The following is a 14,257-nucleotide window of genomic DNA, read 5'->3' on the forward strand; positions in this document are numbered from 1 at the left end:
ATGCTTGGAGTTCACTTCTCCAAGGCTTCTCATTACCTAAGGTTACCACCTCTAAGATTTTCCACTACCTATCTTCACTCACTAGGGCTTCCACCACCTAGCTTCACTCACTAGGATTTTGCTTCACTCACCAAGACTTTCACTATCTAGCTTCACTCACTAGGGCTTAGTTTCACTCACTAGGACTTTCACTACCTAGCTTCAGTCACCAGGACTTTCCCTTACCTAACTTCAAGTTAGGACTAGTTACTCAGTAGACTTCTCATCTACATAACCTTTAGTTAGTACTTGTCCTTGCTTAACCTCCAGTTAGGACTTTCCTTGCTAGTCATCTAGTCCTGACTAGACTTTTCTCTTCTAAACATCAAGTCTTGTTTGGATTAACTCTTAGTCAAACTGACCAGACTTAGGTACATTGTCAAACATCGAAACCCTAGAGGCTGATTGTACCAACAATCTCCCCCTTTTTGATATTTGATAATTTTTTTAAGTTAAGTATTTAGGGTTCCATACCAAAGTTGGGAGATTCACAATATTTCTAACTTAAGGTCACTCTCTCCCTTTGATATACATAAAAAAAATATATAAAATACCTAAGGTTGAACTTGGGCTTTACACCAACAATACCCTTTTTAAAAATACTTAGAATATTTTTGGTAAAGCATTATTTTTAAAAATAAATCTTTTAAGTAGTTTTAAGGTTTAAATGCTAAAAAAATGCTAAGTATTTGAGAACATTGTTTTCAAACTTTTTCAAATAATTTTTTTTTAAAAATAATTTTCAAGATTTTTCTAAGTATTTGCAATAATTTTTAAAATATTTATGTTGGTGCAGGGAGCATAAAATGATCAAACCTAAGTTTTGATTATGGCAAAGGGTCCAAAGTTAAGGTTACTTATTGTCTAATAAGTGTGATTGAGTTTGCAGGAAAATCCTAAGTATTCTTAAGCAAAAGTCTTAGTGGATTCTAGGCAAGTGAAAAATCCTAAGGGGAGGTAGCCCTAGGTCCTAGGGAGAGGTAACTCTAAGTAAAGGAAAGTTCTAACTGTGGTTAGGCAATGAAGTCTTGACGGGTCAAACACTTTGGGTGAAGTCCTAGAGTCGGAGACTCTAGGTGAAGATTCTGGTCTGATTCGTGACGACTTCAATAAGTCCAAGTCATGTCTCCACTTTGGTACTAGTTAAAGGTAGGAGACGGTTCGATCCGAGAGAGGGATCACGGTCTGATTTGTGTTCGGGGCCGAAGCAACCTGACAACACAATACATGATGAATGGAAACAACTATTGTTGCTATTCGGAGGCAAAGACTTCGCTGCCGGCAAGCGGCACTAAGTCTGGCAAGGGCTGAGTTCCAACAGCAACAATTGTTGGGCGGGACAGGGCTATTTGACGGCCATTAACTTATCAGGAATAGAACTTCCAGCGGCACAACAGCATGGCTAGGTGGAGCAACCCATCACCGGTGGCACAGCTCATCTACGGAGGTTCAGTAACCTCATACTAGCGGCAAAGACTCTTGGTTGGAACAGAACATGTTGGGCGGCACAACCCCTTGGGCGGAACAATTTCTGCAGGAGAGCAGCAACGCAAAGCTTCTACCAGCGAGAGCATCACCTTGGATGGAGGCAGCAACTTGGATGGCGGAAGCAACCTCAGACAACAACATCAACAATTGCTGGCATCGACAGTAGCCTTAGGTGACGCCCCTTTAGCCAGAGCAGCAACAGACGCTGAGGGTTGGCCGACGTTCAGTGGACAACAGTGACAACAAGAAAGCTTGGGCAGTGGCAACACAAAAGGCGAAACCCTTTTGTTGTGTTCTATTATGTTTGACTATAGAAAAAACAGAGGGGAGAAGAGAAAATGAGAGGCATAAAATAAAACCTAAGTTCAATTCCTCTTTATTCTATCTCTCAATATATATATATATATATATATGAGAGAGAGAGAGAGAGAGAATTAATATGCTAAGCAATTCTTCGTGCGCGACGATGAACAAAATCCGACATGGGCTATCTGACATGGCAAAAATCTAATTTTTGTAATCCCTCTCTCTCATCTACATGCAACAACTTATCTCTCTTTACTCTTAAATTAAAATAAAATTTTATCTTTTCTCTTCTATTATTACATGCAACAATTATTGTGGTACTGATGTTACAACGTTATAGTAGCTACGACAGTAGCTGCTACAACTTGTAGCAATTTCTATGCAGTAACTGCTACAAGTACAGTTACTATGCATTAGCTGCTACAACTTATAGTAGTTACTATACAGTAACTGCTACAACAGTGCAGTAGCTATTACAACGGTACAGTAGTTGCTATAACGTAGTATCTACACAATAACTGTTGCACGTTATTGCAGCTACAATACAATAGTTGCTACCATGCAGTAGTTATATAATAACTGTTACTCATTGTAGCAATTACTACATTGTAGCAGTTACTATGTTATAATGTGTAGCAGTTATTGTGTAGTAGCTACTACAACATTATAGCTGCTATACCACTTTTAAAAATCAGTACTATAGTAATTATTACATGCAATTATATGAGAGAGAAATGTTATTTATTTTAATTTAATAGGAAAGAGATAAAAGTTGTTGTATCTAGATGAGAGAGAGATTAAAAAATTATATATATATATATATATATATAACCAAATTTCTTTTAATTAAAACCAAACAAATTTGGTTTATAATTAAACCAAAGAGAGTTCAACTCATCTTTGAAAGACATGACTCATCTGCGCTTCCATTGCATCACTCTGATTACATATTTGTCTTTTGTCTATTCCAACTAGACTCAATCTCTCTCGATCTAAGAATCTAATTCTTAAACTCGTTTTATATCTCTTAGATAAACTCGTAGTGAGTGTGACCTTATAGGTTCCTAGTTATATTGGTCATCCATAATTATCCATTAATTATAGAACGATCATGAGTGACATCTAGTAGTACATCATGATTCTCAATTAACCAAAAAATCATAGGTTGATCTCGGAACCACTTTCAAACCTTTCAATAGGTACAGTAAGTTGTGTCTTGTTTCTTTCATTCGTCTTATACCCACTTGGTTCAAGACATGGTCTATGTGTCAGTTTCCGCTAGACTGACTATGTCACACCTAGCCTAAGTAATATTTTTTCGTTCTGTAAATTCAAATTACTCTGACATATGTTTAAGAATCTCATACTCTTAGCATATGATGCTTTGGCTAAAGACTTTTGAGTAATAAATCATAACGAGTGGCCACAGGCTATATGTCTCCTCGCAAAGAGCAGTGAATCCTCTATGAGCTTTCCAAACACCTTCGGGCACTTCGACTTATACCAATCATCCCGGATCCATATCTCTAAGGAGATGCTTGCTTAAGATGTCAAAGTATAAGTCTCCATGACCAAGGTGACTTGTATACCTCAAGTCAAAGGAAACTTGCACTCGAACTGTAGTAAAAGCTTCATAAACATATTTATATATATGTCGAGAACTATATGAAGTCTTACAGCAGATCACTTCCAATGAACTAGTTACCATAACTAGCATCCACGTTGAACTCTTGATATCCCAATGTCTCCGGCTAGTGAGAAACAGCTAGTTGGTTAGATCAAGGAGTATAACCCGTGCTAGTCTATCAGAATCGATGATGTTTGAACTCATCAATTCATCGACTAGGGAATATTTTAATACATTCATAATTACACATGTAGAGATACTCACAAGTTGTGATCCAATCACAAGTTTTCTCATGCTATGAATTGTATTGTGAATATTCAATACGTGAGTTTTTTTAAGATCCAATCATACACATAGAAAATGTGCACCCAAATAGTGAATCTATATTTATCAAATAAATAGTAAATCATAAGGCGATTGCCTTAGGACATCCTTCAAAAACTAACAAACTTTTGGTGTAGTTAGCATCAATGTGTAGTTGTTTTGATACAATTCTAGTTTGTAAAGAATGATCATTTAAAATGGGATGATATGAGTTTATACTTTATATTGCTACAGTTTATTTGTATATATGTTTTCTATAATTTTTGAGGTTGTATGATGTATATTAAAAACACAACAATAGTAAATTATTGTATAAACATAGTTTATTGTTCTCTAGTATGTGTTGAGAAACGATAACGATTAAAAATACAATGGTTAAAATGATAAAATGACAACGGTTAAAATTGTTGTCTATGACTAAAAAAATCATAGTAAATTAACGCATTGAAAAAGATAGAGTGCTTAAAGACAATAGTTATAACCCGTTGCCTTTGAACTTGAAACAAAACAGTTAAAAATCGTTGTCTAAGACCCAAAAATTATGATAAATAGATGCATTGAGAAAGATAGGGGAGCTCAAAGATAACGGTTAAAAATCATTATTTTTTAACATGTAGCACAACGGTGAAAAACCTTTATCATTTTAAGAAAATAATCATTGTCTTTTCACTTGAGATACAACGGTTCACTTGAAACATAATGGTTTTTCACAGTTGTATTTCAAGTTAGAAAATAATAATTTTTAACTATTATTCTTTAGCACTCTTATATTTCTCAATGCGTCAATTTACCATAGTTTTTTTTAGTTTTCAACAATGATTTTTAACTCTTGTCTTTTAGTATTTTTGTTGTAATGAAGGTTTTCCCCAAAAGGGGAAACTCTAGGAGCACCATCAAGGAGCCATCACAATGATCCGTCGACTATCAAAGCATGGAGATTCTTCCGGAGACATTGGCACCATCTCGCTAAGCTTTCTCTTCTCCTTCTTACTATCTAGAGTTGTTAAATGCTTCCCTTTTTCTAAATTCTAGGAGTAGGAAGTAACTACAATATAATTATTAATGTAAGAACTAAGTATTTGTTAAATTTCTCTATTACATGACATGCTTATTCCTTATTCTTGGTTTTATTGTGTATGCTATAAATACCATAGGACATGGAGAATTGGTTCTCATGTAGAGGTGATAATCTAGATGAACCTCCGTGGAGACAAGAGTAGTTCCGTAAAGTGGATTTTACCATTATCATTTTGAATGTAAACTGACTTGCCATGAGGGGATAACTATCATATGGCTTAATGGATTTGTCCCAATTTGATGTCAAGTAGTAAAGGGGGACAATCTAGATGTACAATAGAGCCCTAGTGACAGGAGTAGTCCTGCAAAATGAACATTCTAGCATTATCATCTTGTCAAGAGGCATCGAGTTTGGGTAGGCACACCGATATAATCTTCCCAAGTCCATATCGATAATTTGGGAATTGGGATGTGAGGAGAAAATAAGAAAGGAAGGAACCAAGTCTATTGTTATTGCAGAGAGAGGGTTGTGGTTGGGAGGTGAGGAGAAAATAAAGAGGAGAAAAAGTGAAAGGCAGGAAGCAGCGGAGGAAAGAAGAGTTTTGATACCAGTGTTAAGATAATCAAATCAGACAAGAGAAAAGAGGTAACCAAAATAAACTTCTTGATTGATAGTCTATCTTTGAGGTATACAATTTATAGATGCACTATGGTGCTTGATCAATTGGTAGATTAATAAAGAAATTGACAGATTAATAAGGACAGATCTAATCTAATAATTAATTAAAGTGTCCTTATACATTTGATCCGGTGTTATTGAATAGTTCTCTTATATAAAGCAAATGTGATAAAAGGTAATTCGCTTGCCCCAATGTTCCTTTTAAATCGTCCCTAAGTCAACACTAAGAAAGTAAATTATGGATGACTATCAACTATTAGTGCAAGTGGCGAAGGCATGGGGAAAGATATGCTCGAATGCGCCGAATTTCAATTCGAAGATCTCATATAGCAACACCTCGTGCTTCAATCATCGGACCGTCTCGGGAGACTCTTTAATACAGTACATGGACATTGAATGAGAGGCATATTACAGTTCTATATTCTATAACTTATATATAAACGGGACACAACAGGGAAATAATAGTTTAAGCCCCTCAATTAACCTCAATCCCATCAAAAGGAGAAGTTCGTTTGAGGGCCCCAAAACAGTTGAGTTGGCTCTGTATTGACGTTGTTGTTAGCAGCTGACAATGCAGATACATCAAAATGCCCACTGCGCTGGACTAAATCTGGGGCTGCATCATAGCAACCATTTTGCTCCACAATCTGTGAATAGTTACATAAATAAATAAATAAAGAGGAAAAATCAAATTTTAACTCGCATTTGTTTCTGTCTTTCTGATGATTGATATATATGGAAATTAACTAGCTAGATACCTGCTCTTGAAGAAACTCATTGGTGGCCCTCAATATACCCTCCTGCGTAATGAATTGGATTTTCGTCGAGTTAGTACATGAAAACCATTAATGTATAAAGGAGAGACACACCTTGTTCTTCAGGGATTGAATCTCTTGGAACATGATTTGCATCTGGAGTAAAAGAGTGAGACAGAGAGAGATTCATTGGGAAGATCAGTAAACCGCATATTATAAGAAACATTTATCATGAACATAAAGCTTGCTCACCTTTTTCGTCCGGATGTGACCGACCCAGATCTCAAGGTGCCTCTCTAATATGTACAATTCCTCAAGGCTCATTTGCCCATGCCCAAAACTAATTTCTCCGAGCATGTAGCTGCATGCACAGCACGATCGGTCATAATAAATTAAAGCCGTTCGTTGTTTAATTAACCACAAACAAATTAACTACTGTCTGATTATTTTTTCACTGGTTTAATTTGTAGCTTCGTTTTGCAACAATTTCAATTTATATCTGATTTGAATGATTTACCTTTTATAAAATATCGGCTTAATTTGTATATATATTACCTCAGACTCTTCTGCAGAACATTAATCTCTTTCTTCAACATAGAAATGTCTCGTTCATACTCCTAGTGAAGTGAAAAGAATGTTAATTAACCAATGAGAGAAATATTAATTACTATTACAAAATACAAGCTGGACAATGAGTTAAAATTTAGTACAACTGACCATTATCGACTAGCTATAGGTGTTTTTTTCTATTTAGATTTAGAGCTCGATCGATCGACTTCAGCTCTAGATTTGATTCTGATTTCTGATCGATTTGGTCAATTCAGTTAAATTTTAAGTAACTGAGAACTTCATTAATACTTTTGATGCTTGTCTAGATTCATTGGAAGATAGAAGAAGAAAATCTATAGAAAAAGACAGATGCCTTAGTACGTAATTAATTCTATGCTCTCTAAAAGCACATCACATGATATCTTACCTGAGGAGGATTCTGGTCATCACCGAGACACTTGTGAGCTCCTTCGGATGTCATCAGCTTGTACCTCTCGATCAAGCCCTTCATTGTCCTTGCAGGATATATATGCTAATTAGAAGCTAGCATATATATATAGAGAGTTAATCAAGGCCAAGGAATTGTGGTGTGTCCATGATGAACCTACCCCTTTGTGGCCAGCTCGTAGAGCTTGCCGTGGTTGGAGAAGACGATGATGCCGACGTCTGCATCGCACAGCACCGATATCTCCCGAGCTTTCTTCAGAAGCCCTGCGCGGCGCTTGCAAAAGGTGACCTGCCGGTGCACCGGGTTCTCGATAAGCTTGAGTTGTACCTTGCCTCGCACCATCGATCCTAATTAACACACGACCGACCACCCTCCCACTAGTTTAGACTAGCTTCGTACGTGGTGGTTGCAGTACCGTCGACCTCGGCTCGATCGCTCTGCCCAACCAACCAGGGCTGCCCTTTTATAGCACCATCTCTGCACTGAATGGCGGTGGGAATCTTTGTGACCACATTTCGTTTTCCTCCATGGGGCCTGCTCTGTGTGTTGACTGATATTCGAATGCGCAGGGAGAGAGAGATGTGAGAAAGCTATAGAGCTTTTGACTAAACAAATAGGAGTTTGGGAGTTACATTTCATTCCATCGATCGCTAGCTCTCGTGCACGCTTTGGCAGGAATCAATTCCTGCCACTTTTTTCATTATAAAATGTAAAGCCTTGAGCTGGAAGGAAGTTCATCGGACAGAAAATTAAATTAAAGGAGCCCGAGCTTTCAATTTTTCGGAGAATAAGACATTTGGTTTTGAAAATCAATCTCTCTCTCTCTCTCACACAGACAGACACAGACAATGGTACAAAACTGACTGAGACTAAGAAACAAATACTTAGACACTAATCTTTGTCCTCTTTTTTTGCTGATTGTTGGCATAAATTCTCAAAGAACTTAGTTGAGCTGAAGGTACACATCCAAATCATTTTCTACCTCTCTCTAATCAACAGATCGAACACCTGAGTGATTCTAATCTTTGATTAATTTTAAGGTGGACTATTATTTTTTCTGGCAACGAATCATAAAGCTCTCCCAGTTTAGATTAGATTTGTGGGCTACCCAAATATCTAAGTTCCATCATATCTGATCCTATGCCATTTCTGAGGACTCTAATAAACAATTAAGCTCGATTATCAGTGCGCTAGCTCAAGTTCTGCCTAGGAATGTTTTTTTATATCAGATGTAAAATGACTAATGGAGCTAGCCTCCTTGATGTAATGATAAAATTGTTATCTTGTGATATTGAGATCACAGGTTTGAGTTATAGAAATACTCTCTTATAAAATATAAGATAAGGCTATATAGATCCAATATGATCCGATACTTTTCCTATGTATCAAACTATTTTTTTTTTCAATAATTGGATGCACTTGAAATTACAGATTCCCAATAGGGCACGTCTAACTTTTAGGTTTTTAATAACGCACTAATTTTTTATTCTATTCCTCCCGTTAATCATTGCCCAGCCCCGGCTCAAGGCATAGGCCATTAAGGCCTATGCCTAGGCCCTAATTTTATTGGGGTCCATTGATTAATTAATTAAAGATATTGAAAAAATTAAATTAACATCATTAATATTAATTAATTATAAATGTCTTGCTAATTCATTAATGACACCTTATCAATTAATTCATTATCGATTCCACTTCCTATTTATACCTTGTACTTATCTTTATTTCCTCATTAATTGCTTACCATAATTTTATATGAGATTTTATTCTACCTTATTAATTGCCTACCATAATTTTATATGAGATTTTATTCTACCTTAAATATAATTCATTTTTAAATTGACACATTTCTTTCTTTTTTTATTATTACTCCGATTCCATTTTATTTTGCAATTAGTAATACTATTCTTATAAAACCTAATGAATTTTTTTCTCCTCAATATTTTTTAAAGAAAAATGATATGTTCAAAGAAAAAAACTCAAAGAAAAGCTCAAGGATAGACACATAAAGTGATGGGGCCCACAAAAAGTGAAATGGTGGGTCATGACTTTATGTGTCTATCCTTGAGCTTTTCCTTGAGTTTTTTTCCTTAAGCATATCATTGCTCTTTTTTAAAAGTCCTAATAGTTCTCTCATCAGTGCATTGTGCCCTTTTCTTTTTTCATCAGCGATTTTGCTTGTTTCTCCTTCCTCACCGATGATACTCATAGAGAATGTATTTCTCTTCCTTTGCCAATAATATTTCTTTCTTGCTCTTTCTTTTTATTTCTCGATAATAATATGAATTAGAGATTTTTTTTTATCATAAAATATAAAGTAAAATGCATTAGCAAAAATAAATTTTTTAAAATTAAAATTAATAAAGTCTTATTTGACATTCTAACTAAAAAGATTAAATAATTTTATTAATAAAAAATAAATTTATTATCAAAATATCCGTTAGAAAACTAAATTTTATATCAAAAATTAGTTTTTTTAAAAAAATAATATTTAATTCTTTTTAATAACTAATTTTAAAAATATTTTTTTTAAAATTATTATTTTCGGTCTCAAATCTAAATGAAAAATGTTAAAAAATTAAAAATATATTAAAAAATTTTGTTTTTTAATTTTTGGCCTAGGGCCTTAAGGAATCTTGAGACGGCCCTGTCATTGCCCATCAAAGAATAATTGATATCACTGTGGTATTAAATTTTAAATTACAATATCACTGTGGTGTTGATTTTAAGATTTATACAACATCAAAATGATATTAATTTTTAAAATAAAATACCATTATGATGTTGATTTTTAAAATACAACATTATTACAATAATGTTGTTCTTTCAAATCCAACACCGGGATGGTATTGATTTTTTAAATCCAGTACAACCGTGGTATTGTTATTTGAATGCATTGGCAAAAAGATAAAAGGAAAAATAAGTACGAAATTTAAAAATTAAGTGTGTAAACGAAAATTTATGTAACTTTTAAGTATGATTAAATTTTTTTTAATGTAAAACGATCCTTCACCACGAAAGTGTTGGGAGTTGGAGAAAAGCTCCAAAGTGGCGTGGGTATTAATTGCTCCGAGGACAAGGAACCAAATTCTCAAGCACTTCCGCCGATCCCATCAATCACAAAAGTTATTGAGTATATCACATAATGTTGATGTTCTCTGATCGAAATTGATTTGATGTACTCATTAAATTCGATTAGTTAAACGATCTGCTCTTTTTCTCTCAATTTGAAAGTTTGCACTATTCCTGTGATTTATTGTTGATTAGTTATTTTGATTGGTTTGCCTTGTCTGTTCGATTGCATAACGAAAGAAAAAGAATTTATTTATTCGTATCTTTTCCCAACATATTAATTCTGTGGAGAAGGATTGTTCTCCCTACTTTGGTTTGGTTTAGTCAATGAGAGATGAGACATGTTCGTTTTGAAGTTTTATCTTTTTTTTATTCTTTTATAATTTATAAATTATCTAAACTATAAAGAGATCTCATTTTGATCTTTCATCAAAGTGATGCTGTCCCTATTCCTAGGTTTCCCTTTCTATCATCTATCCCTTATTTTTATTCTTACGTATGTTTGTTTGTTTCCCCCTCGCTATCAATGTATATGTTTATTCAACTCTTATTGGGGGTAGCCATAAACTACTTCAAGTTTTATGATCTGACTATTCTTAAAAAAAAAATTGTATCGACTAAAAATACAAGTAACGGTTCCCACAATGATCCAACAATCCAATAGGATGATTGTGCTAATTTGAACAAAAAAGGGATGGGGAAATTTGGCATGTAACGAAAAAGAATAGGAAAATTTGACATTTATTAGTCTGTTTGGGAGGAGGTAAGGGAAGAGTAAGTAAAAGAAAGATAAATTTTAACTTTGTTTGGAAATGAGATGAGGGAAGAGGGTGAGGAGCTCAAAAATGACCTATTTTCCTTATATCCTAATTTAGAGGATAAGAAAGTTAACCTCTCTTTCTTTCTCTTCCTTTTCTTTTATATTAATGAACTTCCTTTCATTCCATTCAAATAGAGTTAGGGGGTATTTGGTTGATGGATTTGAAAATAAGAGAATAGAATAATTGGTAGGTTTGAAAATGACAATTTAGAAATGATTTCTAGATTTATAGGAATCAATCAAACTCATATAACTAAATGAGTTTCATTTTCATTTTACCTTATTATCAAACCTATACCCATAGTCATTCTCATCATTTAACCAAACGTCATATAAAAGTGATAATTTTGAAATAGAGAAACCTCTTTGATGTGAAATTAACCAAGATGTCTTTTGATATTTTAGATAAAAGGATGGTCTTTTACAATTTGTTTTTTTCTCCCTCGTTAATAATGATTTTTTTCCCCATTTCATCCGCTACCTACAATTGTGACAATAAATTGAGCGTATAAATATTTGACAAATCAAGTTTAAATAATCGAATTAATTGGGTAGATTAGTAAATTTCATCTCAGATGTTGCCATCATTCAGCTCATCGACAAGTTATGAAAATCCACTAAAATTTCGAAAACAAATACATGTCCACTAAATTTATGCTTCATCTTAACCTTAACGGTTTCTCTCATAGTCATACGGAACCGTTCGAAGGAAATAAATTATTGGGACTTATTCAAATTTAGCCGAGTGTTCTTAGGTGATACCATAGATTTTAAAAAGAGATAAATCATATAGGCTTATTCAACTTTAGCTAAGCGGTCTTCTTAAATATAGGGCATGCATGAGATGATCCGAAGTAATTTTTGCACTCGTCGGGTCTCTTTGATAGCAAACTCTGTCAGAATACCAACTCAGCTACACTGGTCGAATAATTTATACTTCATTAATTTATTGGAGTAAAAGAAGAAAATGTCATCTTAGTGGCCCTTATAAGGTGGTCCCACACTCTCTAAGGGAGTAAATCATGAAAATATTTGCCATAACTCAACAACCCTTAGCATGTAGGATGTTAGAGCAACTCCAATCGGTGCCCTTTTCATACCATTTTAATATAAAAGGGACATCATATTTTCTCCAATGGATATCCTAAAACTTGTACCAAAATGGTGCAAGCGAACAGTGCAGCACCAAAATGGCGCTGCATTGTTCACTTGCACCATTTTTGTGCAAGTACGGATTTTTTATTATAATATATTATATTCTTAAATTTATATTTAAAATATTCTTAAATATTATAAATTAATATTATTTAATTTATTATGTAAATTTTATATATTATAAATTTATATTAGTTATTAACTTAAATAATTAATATTTAAAATATTTGTTATATTACTAAGATTATCAATATATTAAAATTTATAATATTGATAATTTCATAACAAACACACAATTAAACATTTAAAATTTCAAAATACATAACACATAGTCCATCATACAATTTAAAGATACAACAAACAATAAAGTAAATATACATTTAAATAACTACAATAACATTGCAATACTAAACAAACAATGTTTAATATTATTGAAAATTACCTCCTAATAGATCACCTCAGTAATTGATCCTGTCCGAATGCTGAATCAACGGACGCTGGGCACGTGGCGCTCTCCGGGTTGCTGATGTAGATCTCCGGCTAGTCACACGAAGCTCCGGCGAACCTGCACAGAAGTCGGGCCGGGAAGGGGTTCCCGGCGGCGACCCTCCGACGCTCAAGTCAGGTAAGCAAGTGGTGGAAAAAGTAGCTCCAAAGCTTGTAGAACGCGTACCTCCGGCGAAGTCTGAGGCCCTTTATATAGAGCGGTGAAAGAGCTTCTACACGCCCACCAAGGCGCGTACGTGTCCGTAGCCCATACCTCGGTATATGTTTGTCAGAAAGCTTACCTGACGCCATACTGCAACAGTCTCATCGCGCCTTCGATGGGACAACAGGACACCCCGTTATCAGACTAGGAGTATGGCTTAGCCATACGACTTGACGGCTGTCAGCAGATGTTCCTGTCCCTATTTACCCACCGCCGGCTAGGATGTCCGTCCGGCCGGCTAGACGAAGAGCGCCGTCCGGACGGCCCTAATTCCCTGCGCCGGCCGGGCGGCGCGCCCATTACGTCCTGCCTTTTCTTAGGCCTTCCGCTCGGTCATTATTTACTGTTTCATTGAGCGTCGGAACCCTGATCCTTGTCAGGGCGCCTTTTACTATCAGATGTTTACTGGCAGACCGATCGGCTTGCTCTTTTCTCATGAGTCCGGTCGGCTCACCCTTCTTCGACGGACCACCTGGCCTTTTGACCTCCACGTGGCGTTGACCCCTCATTAGGGGGTCCCGGGCTCTTACCACCGGATCAGTAATAATAAAATTTATCGGAACCATTCAAAGGATCTTGGGATCCTTGTTCTTCTTCTTGAGACGAATTGATCCTAGATCCTTCTCCTTGATGTGGAGTTGATTGAGATTTTTGATTTTCAGTCCTCTTTTACATAATTTTAACTTGTTCATCGCGAATAAATTCACGCATTATCGGATCAACAATGATATTCAAATCTTTGAATAAAATTTTATTCTCTTCCTTGAATATAGCAACATTAGTATTCAAAATGTTTATGATTATGTATTATCTTTAAATATTAAATATTAAATATTAAATATTAGTATGTTTATTAAATTATTTATAACAAAATTACAAAATACTAACTTTAATTTTCTTGTAACTAAAAACATAATATCATAAAAATTAGTTATAATGTACAATAATTTTTTTAAATTTTAATAGTAATTATTATCGTAATAAAAATATTTAACAAATTAATATGTATGTTGATAATAAATTATAAGATGGAAAAATAGAATATTCTAAAGAATATTCCTTTTAGTGTAGGAAATAGTGTGTATTCATTGGAGTTGGAAAAATTTTTAGTGCTCAAATAACACCAAATTGATGTTGAAAGTGTACCAAAATAAGTTTTGTGGTTGGAGATGGTCTTAGACACCTAGCAAAATATTATGCACAATTGAGAATTGATTCTAAGATTTATTAGAGTAATTACTTATATAGATATTAACCGCGTCAATTCGT

At 34.6% G+C, this 14,257-nt stretch overlaps 1 protein-coding gene across 1 annotated transcript; it reads right to left on the reverse strand.

The window, feature by feature from the left end:
• Positions 1 to 5,829: 5,829 nt before the first annotated feature.
• On the reverse strand, positions 5,830 to 7,662 carry LOC122027881 (MADS-box transcription factor 26-like). Its single transcript, XM_042586896.1, has 7 exons — positions 7,393 to 7,662; positions 7,212 to 7,299; positions 6,791 to 6,852; positions 6,488 to 6,596; positions 6,350 to 6,391; positions 6,239 to 6,280; positions 5,830 to 6,127 (listed from the first exon to the last, which is right to left on the reverse strand). Exons 1-7 carry the CDS (start codon positions 7,572 to 7,574, stop codon positions 5,975 to 5,977), a joined length of 678 nt encoding a protein of 225 aa, XP_042442830.1. The 5' UTR covers positions 7,575 to 7,662; the 3' UTR covers positions 5,830 to 5,974.
• Between the last annotated feature and the right edge of the window lie 6,595 nt (positions 7,663 to 14,257).

The sequence above is a fragment of the Zingiber officinale genome, chromosome 10A (assembly GCF_018446385.1).
Source record: "Zingiber officinale cultivar Zhangliang chromosome 10A, Zo_v1.1, whole genome shotgun sequence".
NCBI classification, from domain to species: Eukaryota; Viridiplantae; Streptophyta; class Magnoliopsida; order Zingiberales; family Zingiberaceae; genus Zingiber; species Zingiber officinale.